Source organism: Lepisma saccharinum, chromosome 8 (genome assembly GCF_977018435.1).
Source record: "Lepisma saccharinum chromosome 8, izLepSacc3.1, whole genome shotgun sequence".
NCBI lineage: Eukaryota > Metazoa > Arthropoda > Insecta > Zygentoma > Lepismatidae > Lepisma > Lepisma saccharinum.
In genome coordinates, this window is record NC_139236.1 from 18,936,567 (window position 1) to 18,960,313 (window position 23,747).

The 23,747-nt window shown below is 38.5% G+C and overlaps 1 protein-coding gene across 1 annotated transcript in view; it reads left to right on the forward strand.

Moving 5' to 3' along the window:
• Positions 1–23,747, forward strand: part of nwk (FCH and double SH3 domains nervous wreck) — a 431,276-nt gene that overhangs the window by 313,084 nt on the left and 94,445 nt on the right. The window contains exon 11 of the mRNA XM_083126323.1: positions 3,051–3,182. Coding sequence (XP_082982449.1) covers positions 3,051–3,182 — 132 coding nt within the window. The remainder of the gene's footprint in view (positions 1–3,050; positions 3,183–23,747) is intronic.

Below are 23,747 nucleotides of genomic sequence, written 5' to 3' on the forward strand. Positions count from 1 at the left end.
CAATTTCGATTGCTTTGCATTTTTCATTGGTTATTGCATTTGTAATTTAAGGTACCCATTTTATAGGTTATGATTCCTAAAAAAGAAAGGTTCTGTGAAGATTGTAGTACTGGTTGATGAGAAATCTTTACTTAAAGAGAGCACTGCGCAAAATTCAATGTAGCGTCTTGTTATGTCCTTGGGGATATATCAATCAGCCTTATCATGTATCTCGAAAGAAATTTTTGCACATTAGCATCTCCTTGTTGAGTAAAAGATATTTGAATCTCATACAAAAATGATATAATCAACAATGTAATGTATTTATCCATAAAATAGATTTTAAAACTCACGCAAGAGAAAAGGACTGGGTTTTTTAGGGGTCCAGGAATTTTAAATGAATTAAATTCCGGTCCAGGAGAGAATATCAGAAAGCGTAAATTGTTTCTGGGCCGTAAAGAACGTTTTGGTCTGTAAAGTATTTCAATTTGGCACAGGAATATTTTTTCCAGATAAATTTAAATACGGGAGAGTAACCTTTTTGGCAGATGAATTTAAATACGGTAAAGGAACCTTTTCTCCGGATGAATTTATATACGGTCCATGAACCTTTTTCCGGGTGAATTTAAATACGGTATAGGAACCTTTTTATTCGGATCAATTTAAATACGGTTCAGGGACCTTTTTTCAATGAAACAATACGCAACTTGGACCGTATTTAAATTGTGTAAGAAAAAATTTCCTGTCCTGTTACGGAACCCAATAGAACCCATTAGAATTTATGGGTTCCTGGACCTTTAACAACCCTGGTAAAACTTTTCTGTCAATGGAAATTGTTCAAAAAAAAATAATAAGGTGTATGGTAAAAGATTATATGAATTCCCTGAGTAGGTAATATTTTTTTTAGTCCAATGTAATATATTTTTGAACAACTCTCAGTGCAACTCCTGCTTAACCATATCTCCACACCTGAGAGTAGACAACAGAATTTATGTCTCATCTGGCTATTATCTTGGAAGATATCCAGAAACATACAAATACAATGTATCGTTAGATAAGACACTATTGAACTAATTTAACTCAATTAAGTTATAATCACACCCTCATATACCTTCATCGCACACTCGCATGCACAAGGGGTAACTTTACCTATGTAAGAAATAACACTAAATAATATTAACTCTTTGCCTTACGCGTATGTATCTTAACCGCATAATAAATAAACGGTTTTGGCGTATTATTTTGTAGAATGAAAAAATCTCAAAAGTGAAACTAAATCAAATCCAAGAACTAACACAGAGTTTAAATAAATTCCCTTTAAATAATGGTAAATGAAAAATAACATGTCACATATGTAGGAGAGCAGTAGAGTGATACTAAATTAAATATTTAGAAATATATTAGATATAAACAGTAATGGATAACGCTGCTGCACAATAACTAAAATTATATTCGAAAAGGACAACCAAATAACTTGTAACTCTAATACCTTAAAAAGTAACAGGATTATCAAAGATAATTTCTGGTTACCACTAGCATGATTTTGAGTCTATTTTGCTCTTCCAGGAAGGTTTCTCTCTCTATTATTATAATAATTGAATCAAAGAGACTTGGGAAGTAAATATGTTCATGAATTATTGCGAGGAGATTGGATATGACTTACCTGAATTAAGGACAGATGGAAGGCTGGTGTTGTTACAGCAATAAACTTCTAGTTCATTGAAAGTCATAGAGTTAGCTGGGCTATCATCAGCTGTACTATTTCGCAATCATTGTTCCCTAACATCTGCTATTCCCTTTGTATTTACGAACTAATTCTTTCTTCTTTCTTTCCTGTGAAGAAGACTTTTCCTTGCGAATTCTTGTAAGGTTTGCATTTGTAAATTTCTCCATTCATATTTTTCAAAACCAGCAAAATACTTCTCAAAAACCTCCAGATTTCTTTGTCGCTCAACCTTAATGGCATCTTTCTGATCTTTCTGGTGCTACTACGCACATATGATAATACAGGCTTAATCCTGAACACTAATCGAACTTGCTTTGATTGCCTCTCTTATGATCCATATTCTTGTATTAATTTAATTTTCTCTCACTGTCTCTAATTCTCTGTATTAAAATCTGTAATTTTAACTGCAATATATTCCATTTTCCTCTTAAAATATATTTTATTTTGTCTTTTATAGACAAGCAATCTGAAAATTGGGTTTCACCTGTTTTGTTTACTTTTTAAATTTGTTATTTGCATTAAAAATATTTTATTAGTAAAACACACACAGAAATTAATTTTTAATAATTTTAGTAATATTTGAACAATGAAAAGGTTGTGTTTAATAATAATGTACCGGGTTTGTGGTGAGCTTGTACTTGTATAAATACACATGGATATTCCTTCTTATGGTTCTCCCTTGTAAAACGCTCATTGTCCACGAGGCCATTAACACTAGTCAAGCCCAGATACTTAGTATTCTCGTTGAAAAAGAATGAAGCAATTAGTTTATTGTTATTGGCCTCTGTTATTCAACAACAAATTGGTACTAGCCGTCCAAACTGTTACTACAAATGTATTAAAATTACTTGGGGAGGGGAAGTTTATTTTAACACTTCAGTTTTATTACCATTTTTCGCTATCACGAAGATGATAAGGTTTTCTTTCATTTACGATACAAACAATAAGCCCTGTGGCCGAGTGGTTAGCACATCGCGCTGCGACGCCAAGGGTCCCGGGTTCGAATCCCGGTCGGGTATGGTTGTTTGTGAATGTCCATTCATCAATTTCATCATTTCATCACTCATCCCCATCTTCGCAAATTAGCCAAGAGGCACAAAACGCGAAGTAAAATAAACTAAATCAATCAATCAATCAATCGATACAAACAATAAAGTACAGATACATTAGTGAGGAAGAGATACACTTAAATTGCACGACTTTACGTACGTAAAGTGTCAGAAGTTTGGTCTTAATTGCGGTAGACAATTTGCCTGAAATCTAAACTTTGACTTTGAACGTTTCCAACTACTAACTTTCTGCTGATTTATTATTAGTTGTGACCAGAGTTTCTTGTTCATTCCAGATTGACCCTAACGATCAAAACGGACCTGATTTGGAGACGAAAATTGACGAACTAAGAACAGCAGTAAGAAGATCGGAGGTAAGTTCTATAATTATAATTAAAATTCACAAAGGTCTTAGGAATCTTAGAAATGTATTACCCAAGTGAGCAAAATGAAACATTAGAGATTGGTTCAAATTTGAAATGCAATTTTTAATGTCATTTATGAGTTCTATTAAAAATATATTTCAAAATTTTTCAACACGTCACATTTCTGTAAAACGTGATAAGTAAATTTACATAAACTTAAGCAAATACCATTATTGAATGGCATATGCAATAGTTAATTAAACATTTTTCAGGAGAGCACTTCATTTTCATAATTGGTTACAATATGAAAGAAAATAAAATAACAGTGTTTATAGTTAATATTCTTAATTGTAACAGGTTTTTCAGCTGTATTGATCCAAATCTCTATGTGTCTTTTCTCGCAAGTTACTGTGGTGCTTTTAACAATAGTGTGCCATCATGCTGCCATTCCAACTTTCATGACAGTTCCAGTGCCAGGAACGCAAGACTAACACATAAATAAAAGTTATTTTAGCTTTTTTAAATTAAGGAGTGCATTAAATATGAATCCCCCCCCAAAAAAATATTCCCGTCCCCTTCTGCTCTCCAGCTTTTAAGAAAATATACTATGACTGTATTACTAGTACTTTAAAAGTATGTACTCGTATTACTAGGTGAACTGACTTTGCTGCAAAATTAGGATGCCAATCGAAACACATTATTTCTTCGGCAGAGTTTAGCGAACATTTTTCCTATCTGAAAATATAATTAATACATTAGTTGCTATTGACTTGTGCATTATAGTCGAAACATTACACTTGAGAAAATTGGGCTGAAAAACAGGTGGCGACGATTATACGGTACTTTGTAATTATTTTATTTTATTTATTTGAAAAAATTCTGAATACCGAGAATCCATTTTACATCAGGATATCAACAGAGAAAATATGAAATTAACAAATGAGAATCACGCGTGCACGCACACACACACACACACACACATATATACATATATGAACATGTAACACAATAATAAAAACAATAACTATAGTCGTATAAAAAATATTAATTATTCTTCAGCTGCTTGATGCACACCGTTCTGAAAACCTGGTTTGTAGCCTATAGAGAAGTGACCTTTCTTATAGGGATAACCTTGGAGACTTGTGTAGAATAAGTTATAGCATTTGCTATTGGTACGTGGGATCCGGATATGAAGAAGTGGCAAGAATTCGTCAGTGAAAAGTTGTCCATTCGTGATTCTGAAAAGAAATGTCAGATCTGACACTTGACGGCGAAGAGGAAGATCATTAATCTGTAAAGTGGATAGAATTTCATGTTTGGAAAAATTTACAAGGGCTGGACATCTATGCTTGACTATTCTGAGAAAAAAAATACTACTTTGTCTGTTTTCTTTACATTGATATCACAGAACATTCACCAAATACATAAACAATATTCAAGAATAGGTGGAACGCACGTTGTAAAAATGAGTTTGAGGGCAGAAAGAAACATGTGTGATATCTGTAAATCTGTAAATTAATCCAAGGATTTTTACGGCTTTAGTTAGATGTTACATGTTAAGATCCTTATATAGTTCCCTAGGAAAGAACTGAATTATTCGAAGCCTCTCTTCGCTTGTCATTTATGATAACATAAAATTCTGTACCTGACATAGATTTTCTAATGACAAGTTCAATAAATGTTCCTTCCATTAATTTGTCTTCAGTTAAACTGGGAACTTTCTGCATTTGTACAAAAGTAAGTTCCATTTTTATTAAGTTTTTTTAGTAGTTTTCTTTGACGAGTAGTTTCATGTTAGTGTCTTGCCCACCTTTTGACTATCGAAAGGAGATTTAGTCTTCCTTCATTTGTGTCCTTTCAGGCTCGAGGGTATTGTTGTTTCTCTTTTCTCTGGAAATGTGGGTTGATGTACTGAATTCATATACGGGTCATTCCACGTCATTTCAACGAGGTCATGATTGTCACCCACCATCTCAGATTTTGATGAGACTTGTGTGCATCCTTCCCCTATGGTTGAAAGAAACCCCGGATATATTTTTTTTTAATCTCAAACTGTTTTAATTTTACAGTACTTTAAAATGTCATTAAATCTGTGTTGTGTGTCACTCTTGAGACTCTCGGCACAAGATAACCTTCCTTATATTTTATTTTTTTCTCCTTAACCATTGACATTTTACATAAAGCTCAATGAAATAATGAGGATTTCAGAAAAAAATACATCAGCACTCAAAATGTTTTATAAAAACCTCAAATAATAATAATAATATAGTTATAGCCTATTTTTTGTCGTAGAAAAACTAGGTTACGAAAATCTGAATTTTCAGCATGTGAGCTTGATGTAACTAAACGTTCTTGAAGTTGAAAACTATTGCAAAGACATGCTCTTTCTCTACAAAGAATATATATTTTTTTTAATCCTCCTAACGAAAATGTTACGCTTTTTTGGACATTGTGGAAAATGTCAGGGTCAATCCATACCAAATGGTCCAACACTGGTCGCTCGATCATTTTGTTGTTGTTGTTGTTGTTGTAACCCCTACGCAAGGGTAGTTCAAAACAGGCATTATTTTCCTAAAACTTGACTTCGTTTGAAAATGGCGGCCATTTTTGTTTCATGACTAGATGCATTTTTGACCATTGCAGACACTTGCGATAATTATGATAACTCAGCTAAGAAAAATGATAGAAAGCTGGGGTGAAAAACATTGTTTTCAGTACATTTTAAGCTACATTTTGTGTTCTGTACCTTTGTTAGCCATCTCTAATGCAAATGGTTGAGGTTTAGGGCCAAAACCGACTGATATTCAATTTTGAAGAGAAATTAATGTTTAGTATATTTTTTTTAATAGGTAAGTAATGAAATATCAGAGCTATAATTTGTTTTAGAGGAAACATATACTCGTACATCTCAAGATTTAGCAGAAAATATTTGACATACTGCCTTAAACACATTTTCATTGACAATAACTATGCCATTAAGGGCTTACTATGCCATTCGTATGTTGCAATTTATTAATACGTAAAATAATTGAAAGTGCATGATAGTTCATTAAAAGTTGATATTTATTTGTAACTAATCACGTAGGAGGAATGATCGGAAAAAAAGGTTAAAAAGCATATAACTTTTGTTTTATTCACTGTAACGTAACGAAAATTTATGTGTAAATTAATAACATGTTTGTCTTGTTACGAGATTGAGGACTTCGGATTCTGACCATGTATACCCGAGAAGCGGACATTTAAAATGGTGACTCGTCTAGAAAATTGGTCAAGAGTAGAAGTGAGGGAAGTAGTGCGGTTCCTGTGGGCCAAAAACACTACACCTGCTGACATTCATAGGCAGATTGTGGAGGTGTATGGGGAGGGGACAATTTCAAGGCAACATGTAGCGAAGTGGTGTCGTGCCTTCAAAGTAGAACGGACCAGTATTGTTAATGACAACCCTGGACACAGCGGTAGGCCCAGTACCTCACCCACTGACGTGAACTGTGCTCTTGTGGATGAGTGTATTCGTGAGGACAGAAGAAGAACATTACGCTTAATATCAGCTGAGCTGGGACTACCATTTGGTTGGCTGGCCACCATTATCTGACATGTAACATAACATAACCCCATAGCTCTACAGCACCTTGGCGGGCCTTGGCTTACCTACCGACTGCTGGTCTCCCTCCCACACTGTTCCGCCGTCACCTGTCATAGCGTGGAGGTCTCAGACCAGTGTCTGAGATGTGATGTGTATCTGACATGTGATGGTGTCAAAAGAGCTGCCTCACGGTGGCTACGAAAACTTGACGCGGATTTCTGTGTAACCGGTATGAAAAACCTCATCTACCGTTGTGACAAGTGCTTGAACAAAATAGGTGATTACATCGACGACTAGTGTTGAGTGCCCTCCATCATCAGGTGTGTTGATCTTCCAGCTATGTCTAACACAGGCCATAATAGGCTTTGTAACCTTTTTTTTCAATCATCCCTCGTAATTTGTTTGTTTTTGCCCAACTTTGCCCCGTTGGTAACTTCGTTATCCATGGAATATCCATCTCAAATATGTAAACAATTACAAGCGGATCTTGTGGATATTACTATATGGATATTACTGAGAGTTGAAACGTGGAGGCTGGGCGGTAGTCTGCTCGGGCTGGAAGATAGTAGAGGCTGCTCTTTGAATTTCGCGCTCAACGGCACAAGGTCAGGCATAAATAACCGAACTGCCCCCTTCCCCTCCGATATCTGGGCCGAGAAATCTTTTTTCATGACAATCAACTGTTGTTTCACTCCGCTCCGTAGAAGACATCAAACGAAGAGTCGACATCCTGTTTTTCTTCTTCAGATGTGAGGAAAAGCAAGATCTGTTTCCATAAGAAACTTCTAAGTTTAACCATCAGATGGCATAAGAGATGTAAAATCACCAGTGTTTGAAAGCCATCTGGTGGCAAAAGGATGTACTGTTTGAACCCACTGCTACGTCAACTGGACCCACACACCAGACGCGATAAAAAAAAGTCTGCAAGTCTCGGTAACTGCGACTGCGAGTGTTGGAAGATCAACTTGCTACCGACAGGGGCTCGTGTTCCTCCAGCACACGGACGTTTGATTGTATTTGTTCCTGCATCATCTATCTTTATCGTGGCTTTTCACCTGAAAAGATGTAAAAAGCGTCGTTTGAGATTTTAATATCCAGAAAACCATGCGATTTTTTCAATTTTTATTTTGTGTTTTAAGTCTCTTTATGCACAATAAGGCTAATCGGGACTGGACCTACAGATTAAAGTTGGATCCGAACCACTTGTGCCTCCACCGGGTATCGAACACGGACCCCTTGATTACAAGGCGACGACGATATCACTGCGCCATCGGGGAGTCCAGAGAACCATGCGAAAGAGAACAAACAGAGAAATTGATAGGGATTAAAATATTCCATTATGCAGTAACTTCTGTGTATGAAATATCATCCTTGTATCTGATGTATTTTGTGCGTAAACAAGAGGCATCGAATGGTTCGATTGTTCTCTCGAACAGACCCCTGAAGCGTCCAATACGCACACACATTCACACACTGTCAAGGTGTCATTAAAATGGTGCTGAACAGAAACGTATGGAGGAAATCAAAACAAACAACTTCTCTCAGTACCATTTTTGTCGTTGGTGCAACCCAATATCCCATACAACACAAATATCCAAGTAAATCCATCTTGAATATCCATAATGGATATCCAATAGATAACTAGAACTTGTCCAAAACTTGATGTCCAATAGAGGACATAAATGGAATGTGTTTTGGGTGTTTGAAAATGAGTATACATTTCCATATTTCATCGTGCAATCGAAAGAATAGTGCATTGCTAATAAACAAGTGCACGTTGATAGTAAAAAGCTAACATAACAAATTTAAAGTATGCAAGAAACAAGGCTATCCAAGGCTATCCAGCTTCCTCCCCCTTTGGACACACTGCAGGCAAGGTTTCGTTTATTTCCCACTTCCCTTTGCATACGTCATTTGCTTTTCTAACGTTATTCGCATCCTAGGTGTACTTCCCGTTGGGTCTCTGGACACGTTCTTCGCTACATTTTGCATCATACGTTAGTAATTTGTCATTTTTTGCAGAATATATGTGACCCTTGCAACACTGCCACACATCACCATTTCACGACAGGAATAAACGTCACAGATGAGATCGAATGTTATGTTGTGTTGTCAGCATACAGGCAGCAAAACATTCTTATCGGCGAAATGATGCACCACCGATTGTTGACTTTCGATTGTTTAGCTTCCACATATAGACGTACGTACGTACCTATCGAGAATATTTATGTTACAGATCTTTTAGTTCCTTATATTTTTTTATCTCCAGTAGTTTCTGAGTCATCAGTTGGTGTCGATTGGATTCTGTTGTTACCATATTACAAAGTTACAGGTTATCAATTGTAAAAGTGTTAAATTTTGAACAAATAATTTTATTCAAAGGTTTCCGTACACACTGTACAAGAAAAGTGCGTTTCCCCATATTCCCTCCTTTTTTTTTTTGTCTTCTTAGCCTCTTTGCTTTTCGAGTACGAGTTCACAACTACCGTCTTTAATTTTCCTCACTTCCCTGACTGTCACTACAATTCCAATATTTCCTTAGCTTGTTCATTCCTAAAAGTTTTAATTGCCCCCTTTCACGCATTTTCATTCTCCTCTCTTAGCTACTTTACTCTCTTCGTCCAGACATAATGTACGAAAGTTCACAGATTCCTCAGTTGCGTCTAGGTCTCTCTCCAATTTTGATTCATTTATTTGCAATCCATTAATAAATGCTCTTCCTCCGACTGTCTGATTGTTCTGGAGTAGAGTGTGGAGTTTCGTCTCTTTACTGCATAACGAGTATTCTGCGCTTCCGTCCTCCCAGTGCGTTTTATTCGTATCCATCCTCCAGTCTGAACCAGGCCAATCCTGATCTATATTTTACCTCACATTTGTACAGTGTCTCTCAAAAGTTTTAGGACAACGACATTTTGAACTAGGCAACCCAATTTACACAAGACGTTGGTGGGTTGCGTTTAGAGTTAGGCTCAATTTCAGGGTTGCCACATGCACAATAGATACGCGAAAGGAATAAAAACAAGTAATATTGTATAAAATTATTAAAAATATCACTATTATATCGCAAGTGACAAAATTCTTTCTGAAAGAATAAAAATAGGTTTTCTAGTATTTCATCGCTGATGAGTCTACAGAAAGGAAAAGAGGTGAGAGAAAACGAAAGGTGACAAAGGAGAGGAGAAAGAGAAAGCGAAAGGAGAAGAGGAAAAGTAGAGGAAAGAAGAAAGAAAGGATAGATGAGGAGACGAGATGTAGTGAGGAGAATGGAAAATGGAGCAAAGAAGAGAGAAGAGGAGACGAGAAGAGGGGAGTGGAGAGTAAAGTAAAGGAGAGAAAAAGAGAAGAACGAAAGGAAGAGGAGAAAAGTGCAGTTTAGTCGGAAATCTAAGACAGGAGAGGAGATACGAGGAGTGGAGATGAGTGGGATGGAGATAAGATGCGAGAAAAGTAGGGAAGGCGATATGAGATAAAAGCAGAGCGAGCAGAAGGAGGGGAGAAGAGAAGAACAGAAGGGACTGAAGAGAAGAGGTAGTTGCAGAAAATATCGTCTCAGCGTCAAGAATTGATGCATTGGTCAAATTATCGACATGAAACATTCAATAACATTTTGAAATGTATTGGAGAATGTATTAGATCGGTTCGAAATGCCTTTTGGTTTAGTTCAGAGCAAGGTAAAATCTTCCATGTAAGATCTTTGATTTTACCTGCGATTATACCATTAAAACATGAATGTAATTTGAATATTATCCAATTTTTGTCCACTTCTCGCTTCGTTGGAATGGAGATTTTGTAATTTCATATTTCCCCTCCCCCATCGTTAATTCCAAACTGAATCATTCCGTTTCACACGGCGTGGACAATGAACACAATGGGATAGGTCTAAAACTTACGAAAATTTTCTGCCACCGGAAGGGTTTGGACCTACGACCATCAGCTTGACAGTCCTGAACGGTAAACACTACCCTACAAGCATTCGCTCCTGAAAGTAAGTAGAAGGAGCTGACCAATGTGAAATGTAGATGCAACTCTCCTCCTACATGTAATGTGCAAACAATACTTGTTTGTAACAAAGAAAACGAAGGCAGTACGACTCGGCGAAAACATTTAATGGAGAATTGCACATGATGAAAACTTTTCATTCGATATTTGCGGAGCTATCCTTGCATTGAACTTGAGTGGGAAAAGGGGTAAAATTAGTATGTCCTGAATTGCCACAAATATAAATAGTTATTTCAATAAGTTAGAAGAAATTACTCGCATTTTCGCAACTAGCAATATTTACGTTTTTCTTCATCACTTCAAAAATTATTTCTCTAAGATATCTCTTATACTACAAGAAATCAATTCAAAATTAAAGTAGATGTTCAACTACGTACATGTATACCCAACGACATTTACAATATTGGAGGGACAGAATACTTAAAAATTGTTGTTTCAATCGAAGGTAAGGGCGTGGTGTAGTGGTTAGAGTTCTCGATTGAGCTGCTAGCGGTCCCAGGTTCGATTCTCCATACTAGGTGTGGAGAGCATGGTAACATTATTTGTAATAATAGTGTATAGTGGCTACATTGTTCTGCATATGGAATTTATAAAAAATAAAGAAATAAATTAATTGACACACATTCAAAGAGATATTTTCATGTATAAGATCGTGAATTACGATACTCTAACGATAATTGTGTACTGCCTTAAAGACATTGACAAATATTAATGAAATAACTATTTATATTTGTGGCAATTCAGGACATACTAATTTTACCCCTTTTCCCACTCAAGTTCAATGCAAGGATAGCTCCGCAAATATCGAATGAAAAGTTTTCATCATGTGCAATTCTCCATTAAATGTTTTCGCCGAGTCGTACTGCCTTCGTTTTCTTTGTTACAAACAAGTATTGTTTGCACATTACATGTAGGAGGAGAGTTGCATCTACATTTCACATTGGTCAGCTCCTTCTACTTACTTTCAGGAGCGAATGCTTGTAGGGTAGTGTTTACCGTTCAGGACTGTCAAGCTGATGGTCGTAGGTCCAAACCCTTCCGGTGGCAGAAAATTTTCGTAAGTTTTAGACCTATCCCATTGTGTTCATTGTCCACGCCGTGTGAAACGGAATGATTCAGTTTGGAATTAACGATGGGGGAGGGGAAATATGAAATTACAAAATCTCCATTCCAACGAAGCGAGAAGTGGACAAAAATTGGATAATATTCAAATTACATTCATGTTTTAATGGTATAATCGCAGGTAAAATCAAAGATCTTACATGGAAGATTTTACCTTGCTCTGAACTAAACCAAAAGGCATTTCGAACCGATCTAATACATTCTCCAATACATTTCAAAATGTTATTGAATGTTTCATGTCGATAATTTGACCAATGCATCAATTCTTGACGCTGAGACGATATTTTCTGCAACTACCTCTTCTCTTCAGTCCCTTCTGTTCTTCTCTTCTCCCCTCCTTCTGCTCGCTCTGCTTTTATCTCATATCGCCTTCCCTACTTTTCTCGCATCTTATCTCCATCCCACTCATCTCCACTCCTCGTATCTCCTCTCCTGTCTTAGATTTCCGACTAAACTGCACTTTTCTCCTCTTCCTTTCGTTCTTCTCTTTTTCTCTCCTTTACTTTACTCTCCACTCCCCTCTTCTCGTCTCCTCTTCTCTCTTCTTTGCTCCATTTTCCATTCTCCTCACTACATCTCGTCTCCTCATCTATCCTTTCTTTCTTCTTTCCTCTACTTTTCCTCTTCTCCTTTCGCTTTCTCTTTCTCCTCTCCTTTGTCACCTTTCGTTTTCTCTCACCTCTTTTCCTTTCTGTAGACTCATCAGCGATGAAATACTAGAAAACCTATTTTTATTCTTTCAGAAAGAATTTTGTCACTTGCGATATAATAGTGATATTTTTAATAATTTTATACAATATTACTTGTTTTTATTCCTTTCGCGTATCTATTGTGCATGTGGCAACCCTGAAATTGAGCCTAACTACACGCAACCCACCAACGCCTTGTGTAAATTGGGTTGCCTAGTTCAAAATGTTGTTGCCCTTAAACTTTTGAGAGACGCTGTACACCCGTATTGCTATTGCTCATTCCTACCAATGCATATCCATTCTTAAATACCATTACTTTGATCCAGGGGTTTATCCATTGGAGGGGTGTAAGTTCGTATTTAGGGGGACGTAAGTATAAATTTAGAACCAAAAATGAAGGGGTGTTGAGGGAATTTGGGGGGGTGTTGGGGTGTGTGGATAAACCACTGCTTCGATCTCCTTGCTATTATGTTAATGTCTATTATAGTGCCCTGTTCCGGTGGTCTAGTCGGTAGGGCGTCTGACTGCCACGCGGGAGGCCCTTGTTCGATTCCCGGCTGGGTGATCTAAGGTTGGAATTTTGCCAGCCTTGTCCCCGCTAAAAGCAGCTTTGGGGCTCACCCTGATCCCTCAAATCAATGGGTACCTGGAGGCAACCCTGGGGAGTAAAGGCTGATCACACCACCTCAAAAATCGCCGAGATCGAGAATGTGTGTGGAGCAGGCGCGTCGCGTGATAATGTTCGCATGAGCACGTGAACACTCATGTATATGTTTTAAATTACGTACATATTAAATGCACACACACACACACACATATATTTAATTGAAAAAAATACTTTTTTGATGTTCGAATATATACACACAATTTACTCGGAGTTGACGTCTTTCACGTCTGATAACTTTTTTAGATAGTTGGTAACACTGACTCCTGTGTTGCACGGTTGCGATGAACACAATTGCTGTGTTGTGTGTTGTGAACTGGCAGCTAACGGGCTGTTGGCCACTATACCGCGGAAGTGTTCACTGGTCTGTGCGAACATATGGTGCTGGGAGCCCGGATTCAAGCGGCAATACTTCTTGCATTCGGCACCAGAGTGCAGCATATACAAGGCATGCCTAGGGGGACTCGAGACGGTCTGCACTACATAGTTGCAAACTTTAGTGTGAAGTCGCTAAACCTGGCGGATTTTAAATTCCAGTGGGCGCTAAAGTTCACGGAATAGTGACGAGCGACTTTTCTTTAGAAACTAGTCTGCAGGAGTTACATATCTTTCAAGGTTTATATGATTTGCGCATGTGCGTCTAAGGGCCATTCAGACTATGCAACTTTTATTTAGTAATCGACGTTTTTAATGCAAAAAAAAAAAGAACTCTCACCGAATTAAATTGCAAAGGAAAGTGCCGACTACATTTACATCAATTGAACGCGCATTTTTCTGGTAACTATACTCAGAATAGTATGGAGTCCTAGGCCTAAATAGCTGTTACCGTAAAAAAATTTAATTGATGTTAGTAAATTATTTTTACTATTCTCTACGTTATTGGAATATGCTTATTGTGTGAAGAACAAAATATAACTTTCAGAATACTAGAGATGCATTTTTGCTACACATAATATTTTCTTCTTTGAAGTTAGAAAGTTAAAATGAAATATGCATAAATTCTCATTTGAAATTAAGTATTTTTTTTAGTGTACATATAAACGCACAAACATTGAAATTTAATTTATTGGTTGGAATAAACCTGATGTAAGTTGTTCTTTACAGCACTTTTTAAAAATATATTTTGCATTTTTCATCAGTAAATTTGATTCAGCAACTTTTAGCGCATGTTGAAGATTTAGCAACTTCTGCGTTTCAGTTGTTGGCAACACTGTTGCTGTGGGAGACCTGCAAGGGACACGTTATTTTTGGAAAGGTCAAGTTCCCTTCCTTTTGCGGGGCAATAAAAAGGCCTATGCTCTTTGGCGGCAACCGACAAAACGCGGTTAGAGTGGTGTCGACTGTTGGCGAGCGCCATTTTTATTGGCAAGGGGTTGGGTGACCTATGTGCATGGGCTTTTAGACGTGCGTGCGTGTGTGTGTGTGTGTTCTGCCGTGTGTGTGCGTGTAGTGTAATGTTGTGTTTTGTACACCATTTTCGCGAATGAGCGAAGCAGAACGAACTGAAGTAAAAAGGATGGGCCCTCACCAGCCGGACCTCTACATTGTACAAGAGGTAGAATACAAGTAAAATTCACCACAGTGGTTGCAACAGAAATTACTAAAGGAACTGTATCCTCTATAAAGGTAAGTGCCAGCATAATGTAGAATTTAGTTTCTCTTGATATCATTATTAAGTGCATTGTGCGTCGGTGTGTGGCGTTCAATTACTCGACCCACAGTGAGAATTTTATTTTTTTCTGTGTAATATCTAGAGCTCAATTATAGGCTTCGGCCGGTTATCCTTCAGGAGGGAGTTCATGTGCAAATGTATAATTGAAAGTGCATATTTAGAGTGTGTTCTTTGGCCACTTATTCGGACAAATCAGTAAGTAGTCTTGTTTGTAATAGATACATTTAAAAAATATTTTAATATATCTAAAAGAGAATTGTTATTATTTTTTCATCGGACAGTTCTTGTAATTGAACAATTCACTCGAAGCATGGATGGGCAAAGGACACATTCTGGGCGTTTGTTACCATTTGCACATAGCTATACAAAAAGACTGCCTCTGGAACGATTAGTTTCGTGCAATGCATAAGATCAAGGATGGTAAATATGTTTGATTGATTTTTTTGGTGTTTTAAGTCCAATTTATGCTCAGTAAGACTAATCGGGACTGGACCTACAGTTTTAAGTGGGATTCGAATAACTAAGTTCCTCCACGGGTATCGAACCGAGGACCCCTCGATTAGAAGGCAACGACGGGTAAATATGTTAATAATAAGAGTGTGCCGCGGCATCCTGAGGGGCGCAGGGGCGCTGCGAAATGTTCCAATATTTTCACTGAATTGTTAGTCAGTGCTATGGATGTTTCAAATATGTGCTTATTTAGTACATTTTTACATATGAAATGTTTCTGAATTTGAAATACGTGTTTAATTTTTAACTTAAGGCATGCAATCTTACAAGTAACTGACTGATGCAAGTGTTAGAGAGGGCTACATTCTGGGCGTCGCGGAAAAATCTTGAAACTCTAAGGGCCCCGTGAAGCAAAGAAATTTAAGAACCCTTGCATTAAATGGTCAAAAATCAATCTCTCTGAACCATGGCAAAATGATGCTAGGAGGGAAAATACGAAACACGAGGGAAGAAGGAACATGTGGAATGTCACATTGATCATAAGCATCCCAACCGAGTTATTGTGGGCGGGGCGAGGTCATTCTGTATAATTCCCAAATATCTTACATACAAAATATTTTTTTTTCTGGACTGGACGCGTCCTCCCCTCTGTCCCGCTAACGATGCACGTGCTTTCAATGCTGTGAATGTGGTTGGTTAACATATGGTCGGTGTAATAGAAAGTAGATTACGAAGTATGGTAGTCTTGCATTGTACATACCTGAGATTGCATGTTATACTAATTAGGTTGCACTAACCATTACTAATTGTAAATTGCGTAATTAAAAGGGTGTTAATTGAATAAAAAAATGTATTACTTCAAATATAGCATGATTTTTGTGGGAAATAGTTGAAAATAAGTTGAACTGTTATTCCTACTTTTTGAATTGAAGATGAAGTTACAAGGGAGAGGAGTAAATCTCCATTCAGTATAAAAAAATTATTGTGAACACCCGTATGTGAACCGCACGCGACGCCACTGGTGTGGAGCCCTAACTCCACATCCCCTAAATGTGCTTTCATAGCACGGTGCTATATGCACGGGGCACTTTACCTTTACCTTTGTTAAGGTTGTTCACTGTGTATAGATATTCAGGTTCTTGTTACAATATACCATATGACGGTACGCGTTCCTCTTTCTTCACTATTCTTAGCACATTCTTCGGCCATTTAGACCAATTGCCCCTTTTGGGTAGGGTAAGATTCTTCCGGGAAACGTTTTCCCTTGCGGCAGACGAGCTTGACCCTTTGGCCTTTCCAGGAGGAAGAATCGTTTCCCCGTTGCAGGAGCCGCTTGATGACAGGGTCAAGACCCGCCCCGCCGAATCGGATAAAGGATGATGAACCAGAAAGGGCCGTTAATCGCAAACAAGGTGGTTGTCCATGGAAACGAAACGGTCGATGATGGATCAATCACGATTCTATCCGATACTGTTCCAATGTATATATTCTCTCCCCCAACCATCCAAGTGCCGTTCCGTTTAGTTCCGCTTTATGCAGTCAGGCCGAGGGGTTGGCTTCATCTCACCTTTGGTGCGTAAGGTTCCGAGTTCGAGTTCCCGTGAGAACCAGACTTTCCGTAACGAATTTGGAATTTACCCTTGATTAGAGCCCAGAAGCCAGGAGTATATGAGACATTTTTGATAGCCCCCATTTCTCCTAAAAGAAGATCACGTAACTACTTGACAATATTCACGTAAATGTAATAAACTATGTTATTATCAACACTCATGCACACTAGGATTTTTTGTGGAGAATTTCCACGAAATCATTTTTTAAATCAAAGTACAAATGGACTTCGTTACACGATATGCGACGTAACCATGTTATATATCCTTCTTGTTACAGACTTCCTCGATGACGTAATGGTGACCTCGTCACCTTCTAGGGCCTCCCCCATAGCGTCGTTCCCTTGTAATCAAGGGGTTCCGAGTTCGATACCAGGTGGAGGCACAGAGTGGTTCGGATCCCACTTTAAACTGTAGATCCAGTCCCGATTAGCCTTACTGTGCATAAAATTAACTTAATGCAGAAACTCGTCGCCTTCTAATCAAGGTGTCCCGGATTCGATACCCGGTGGAGGTAGATAGTACTTCGGATCCCACTTTAAAACTGTAGATTCAATGTCTACAAACAAAAACTAAAAATAAGAACGAAGTCCTTGTTATCTCATTCAGCGTAGACCCTCACCCTTTAGAGACGGGAGTTTGCAGTGTTGTGGTGTCGAATTGTAAACTCCTATTTCGTTTCTCGGTCTCGTCTCCTAAATATAAATATCCGCCTCGTTCTCGCCTCTGTCTCGCCTGGAGATATACACAACGTGTCACTGTACGAAGTATGACAGCGTGTAGAAGCCACTAGCAAACAAGTTTTCATAATAACGTCTCGTTTCAACACTACACTGATCGCGATCTCAACTGGCGGTTGACCTACTTTTTGCCACATATCTCTAACTGTCCACCAATCGTCTTCGGAGGCGTGCGCCTCGATGAGTGTCAACAACCTTAGTTGCGAAGTAAAAGCTGTAGGGGTGACATCGCTCTCCCGTTACAACGTTGCCAAGCGTTCGTCTCTTTTTGTCAGATGTTTTTATTAGCTTGTTTGTACAATGTTTGGGTGTTTTGTGTACTAATTTTCCGTGCATTGTGTACTATTGTACAATTTTTATCCTGTAACGTCGCTGATCAACTCTTTCTCCCTCTCTCTCCCGTTTTACAGTACGTTTGGGAACATTGTGTGTATCCGACGCTCATTTGTTTCGCCCCGCCAGCAACTTTCGATACCTTGTGATAGGAAAATGCCCGATGTCAGTCGAAGAGAATTTAACTGATTGCTGATTCGTTGTTTTCCAGCCGCCAGCTGGAAATGCGAGCAGTATAGGAGACCTCAAAAAACAAAGTTTTCCCTGAATATCTCTCTCGTCTCGCCATTTCGACACTCTCATCAGATGCTATGGACCCCGCTTGAAGCCGAACGCGTAATTTAGATTTTCTTATATCGCCACCTAAGTTCCCGCATTCGAGTCCTGGTCCCGGCATGGGTGTTCTTGTGAGTATAAATTCGTCTATTCATTCTCATCCTCTTCGTCGCGATTAGCCAGAAAGTGTCAGGAAGGTGGAATAAAGTAACGAAATACAAACATTCGCACAGGAGCTCTGCGTTAGTTCTCCTAAAAGTGCGATGTTGATGGGGGTGACAAAAAACAATGGACGCTTGATATAATTTTTCGCGAGAAGCGAATGCATGGCGTCGAAACGAAGAAAAATCGGAAGTGTTGCACCGTCAACAGCGATGCCTGCAGAGTTTGATTCGTTTCAAGTCTTTGGGCAGTCATAGGAAGAATGCTTTAGACGAAAGCATTTCCTTAAAATTTTTGCTAGCATAAATGCTACGTAAAGGCTTCCAAAAATCTTATAGCAGATGGTACCTTACACGCACACATTTCATGTAAAATTTCGGTAAACTTTTGCGACCTACAGCACGAAAAGCACGTCGAGTTACACTATCTATGATCAGTTCACGTTGTTTACAATTGAAATAACTAAAATATTATTCCATGTGTGTACAGTAAACATATATAGAGCATGTATTTATGCAGCACCATTGATTTATACCTAGAATCATTTAATAGGGAACATTTACTCCTCTCCGTTGAATAGTTATCGTGTTTAAAAAATGTGAAGTGATACAGTGTTTACATCTCACGCTGCCGTCATTATATCTGAACTCGTGACCTAGAGGTCGCTTCTGATTGGTCATGCTACGAAAAATGCTACGGAAATACAGCCGGTTCTATCCTTGAGAAATGCCATGAAATATTAGGATGACCAGACGTCCTCTTTTATCCGGACATGTCCTCCTTTTTAGGTGTCTGTCCGGCGTCCGGGCGGGTTTTTTAGAATTCTGTAAATGTCCTCCTTTTCTGGAAAAAGTATGGCATCGACCATAGCAAATGTGCTGCATACAGAATGCTTCCACACATAACGATCATCATTTAAGGCATATCACTTGGGATGAGTTAAGTGTTCGAGCAATGCTCAAATAGCATCTGTGAGCTGAACACGATCACTTTTCTAACTGAGTGATTATTAGGGTGCGGATTTATAGGCACTAAAAACATCTGAAATAAGCACCAACATTATGAAAATAGGCACTTAAAAAGACACTATAAATTAGGGAAGGTACGAAAATAGGCACCCTGAAATTTGAAAAAGACATTAAAACAGACAATGAAGGTGAACTTATTTCAATTTTATATTTACAATGCACAATTATACTGTATTGGCACTTCAGTTCATTATAAAAGTGGGATAACGATTAACAAACTATAATCGAAATTCTCATTTGCGGGGAATCGTCAATTAAAGTAATTCTCACAAAAATAGCTTGTTCTAACGAATGTGCAAATTTAAACAATTGATGAAAAAACAATTTGCACCATTGTAAGAAAAAAATATTTTAAACAATGTTCCAATTGAGAGCCTCAAATCTGTCGAATACCAGATTTCAGTCAGTGCAACATAAAAAAAGCCTTCCATCTTTCAATATAGGGAAAGCCAAAGAAACTTAAAAGAAGCTGAAGTATGCAAAAATTGCAGAAGAGCCATTTTTTGGCACGATAGAGCAAAATAAGAATTTATAGGCCTATTAAAATGCGTTTTCGGACTAGAAACACCATGAAACGAACTTTAGACATTACAGCCTATGTTTTACTACAAAGGAATATAAAAGGCAAATAGGCAAAATTCCGCACCCTAGTCATTAGTATTATTCTAACTCGTTGCTTCGCCTTCTGAAACGGCTGGAACGCACGTATTCTGTTCAGTTCCTTTTCGAATGATTGATTTGGTTTATTTTACTTCGCTTTTCTGCCACTTTTAGCTAATCGCGAAGATGAGGATGAACGATGATATGATGATTTTAATGAAGGGGCACTCACAAAGAACACCCATGCCCAGGTCGGGATTCGAATACTGGACCGTTGGCGTTGTGGCGCAGTGTGCTAACCACTCCGTCACGGGGGTCTGCCAGTTCCTTTTCGAGTCATGCATACGCGATACAGAAACGCGTAGGGAGAATTTTGATTATTAAGTAATATTTTCTTTCATGAAATAATTAAGCGAAAGTGTAAATTCAACAATGATCTTGGCAGAAAATATCCAGGTTTTAAAGGATGGAAGAAACGAATGTGAGATAAAGTGTACGGTGGCTGTCACTTTCCCCTGCTGTTGGAAGAGAGCTAGAAATGTTCGTGGCATTAAAATCATATTTCTCTACCCAATCTAAACTACCCAAAATTTTAATTCTGTTTTTGGAAATAAGTTAGAGCGAATCTTACTTGTTACATTTGCATTCACTTGTTGGTATATTACATTCTAATATCCAGGAATTAGAAAAGGAGTAAAATTCTGTGCTTCAAATTCTAGATATTCTTTGTCATTTGTTAAATAACAGATTAGAAGATTGTTTCTTTACTTAAAGGTAAGAGGAAGTTATTGAAAGAGATCATCTGAAAAGTATCTGTGAGCAAAATGTTAGTAAGATATTTATATTGATTAAGTTATGAGTAATGGCAAATGTTTTGCCATTTTTTGCGGTGTCCTCTTTTTTATGGCTTTGTCCTCCTTTTTCGCCATGCTCTGTCCTCTTTTTTGAATGTGTGTGTCTGGTCACCCTATGAAATATGTCATAAGATTTTTCAATGTACACGGTAGCATTTTAGCCATGGCGTAAATGTTGAGAAAAATTCTAAGACAAAGCTTTCGTCTAAATGTAAGCGAACAGAACAGCAGCGGTGGTGGCATTTCTTGACCTGTTCTGTAATGGACCTCTGTCCGAATGTACTGCCGAAGCTGTGGAGGTTTGTGTGGATTATACGTCCAGATCTGCTACACCGTAGGATTGGGGGAATGGGTTCCTATTTTGTTCCTCGCCGTGGTGGTAATCTCTTCCTTGACTTGGTCCAGGAATGGGAACTCAAGATTATCATATATATGAGGAACACGTACATTTCTTTCTGTGCTCTTTTCCTGGCGAGGTGAGTCCGGTGGTGAGAGTGTCGAGTCGCGTGGAACTTTTGCCTTCCAAGGTTGCCTCTTGTCGTGCTCATGCAGCGAAACTTGGTAATACTCTAGGTAGCGTCTATTTCTTGCTGCTGTCGCAAGAAAGTAAAGATTGCTGTAAGGCAAAACAGAAGAAGTGACTCAAGCCTACCACTAGGATTTCTCTTATACAGTGCTCTGTGTTCCACAGGCTGCCCCAGTTCTGTAATAAACTGCCCGCAAACATTGACATATTCTCCCCAGCCTATCGTCAGTAACACTAAATCTGTAGATCTTTTGTTTGTTTCCTCTCTATTGTCTTGTCATGTTTTTTTATTTACTTTTCTTGTTTTTACCTAACACCATCTTGACTTGTTTTTGTTTGTTATCTATTGCAGTTTTTAGAATAAAATGGCCATCGCAAGTGCCGTACATGAAACTTGAAATAAATAAATACGAGGGTCATTCGGAAAGTAACTTCCGTTTGGGTATAAAAGAAACGCCAAGACATTGTGAGAGTTTTATTATATACAACTGAAAGAGACAACTCTAACTCAACAAGGAGCTCAAGGACGGTGTTAATGCATGGTTGAATGCACAGGCGGCAGATATCTTTGACATGAGTATTGTAAACCTTGTTCACCGATATGATAAGTGTCTCGACAGAAACGGTGCTTATGTAGAAAAATAGCTTAGAGTTGTCTCTTTCAGTTTTACATAATAAAAACTCTCTCAATGTCCTGGTGTTTTTTTATACCCAAACGAAAGTTACTTTCCGAATGACCCTCGTATCTCGGGGGCGATGAAAGGAATGGCATTGGCTGTTAATGCAAAATCTCTTTAATATTGGAACGGAAGTAAAAGTGACGACATAGAAATGTAGAATTTCGTTCTTAGTATCTTTCGAATCAATCGAATCATGAATTATTTATTGTACCTTGCTCCTACAATGGTTCATTGCAGAGCGGTTCAGATCCCACCTTAAACTGTAGGTCCAGTCCCGATTAACCTATCTGTGTATAAAGTGAACTTAAAACATTAATTCATCCTGGTTCATTGTTTTTTCCTGAAGAACGGAGGATAGCTTGTATCTTATATGCGAGACATCCCATTTCGCATAACTGTAACAAATATGGAATGTTTGGCTCCAGACGCTGGATAAAATACTGGAAGACCGTTCTCAAATTCGTGACTGTAAAAAAAATGTAGTACTTATAGGCAAGGACAATTGTGGCTCTTCAATACGTATTCATCAGGAATATTTAAGACCACGGCCTGTTATTGAAAATCGATGATTTGAGGTCAGGTTGTCCACGTCCAAAAGGACAACGTGCTGATTATTGGGGATAAGCATCGGTTGATGGCGAATATAGATTCACCTGGGGAGGGAATCACGCTGGTTAATGTGGCGGAGGGGCTGGGGAGCGGTTGTTGATGTAATTGCATTGTCCGTCGGGAAATTGAAACAGCGCTTTGTCAAATTGGATGCCGCTATGTTAGAGCGTGAACGGACAGCAAGAATTTTGAAAAATCGAGTTTCAAGCGTGAATATTTTCCGGCATGCTCTCTACTTCCCGGAACATCGGCCTTTATTGATTGTGTGTACCTGAAAATTAAATATAATCGTTCATGGAGGAACCGTTCCCGTATAGCTGTACATCTCAATGAGCTATTCAATTAGATCTTTGCATGGGACTCTTTCCATACGAAAGGATAGAAACTTGTTTGCAAGTCCCTTGATGATCAGACAAGCCAATCCAAATAGGGCCTACAATTGGAATCCGAATCAAAGGGTCATGGCCACCGTCAGGAAGTGTGAGGTTGAGTGATTGAGGTGGTGTTTTAAGTCCACTTTATGCACAGTAAGGCTAATCGGGATTTGACCTACAGTTTAAGTGGGATCTGCACCACCTCCAACGGGTATCGAACCCGGGACCCCTTGATTACAAGGCGACGACGCTACCACCACGCCATCGGGGAGGACCAGAAAGCGTGAGGTCCTGTGCGAACTATATCTTCAGGGGCCTTATATTTTGAAATCTGAAAATACGGACGATTTGCATTTCTCTGTCCCGGGCATCTTTGGAGCAAGTGAACGAGAACAAGTCTCTGCGCAAGTAGTGACGCGAGACGGCTCCAACAATAAACAGGTGAGAGGGAAAGGGATTGCGTGGAGGAGGGAAAGCGTCGCAGTTAACAACCTTCGCAGCAGCGTGTATGGCTTCGCTCTGCCCACTCGATTTCCCCCCTTCTCATCCACTATGTGCCGTCTTACTCCACAGATTCCGGGGATAGAGTATATTGGTATGTATCACACAAGAGGTTTCTCCGCATTTTACAGTCGAAACATCATTTCACATTGAAGGAGT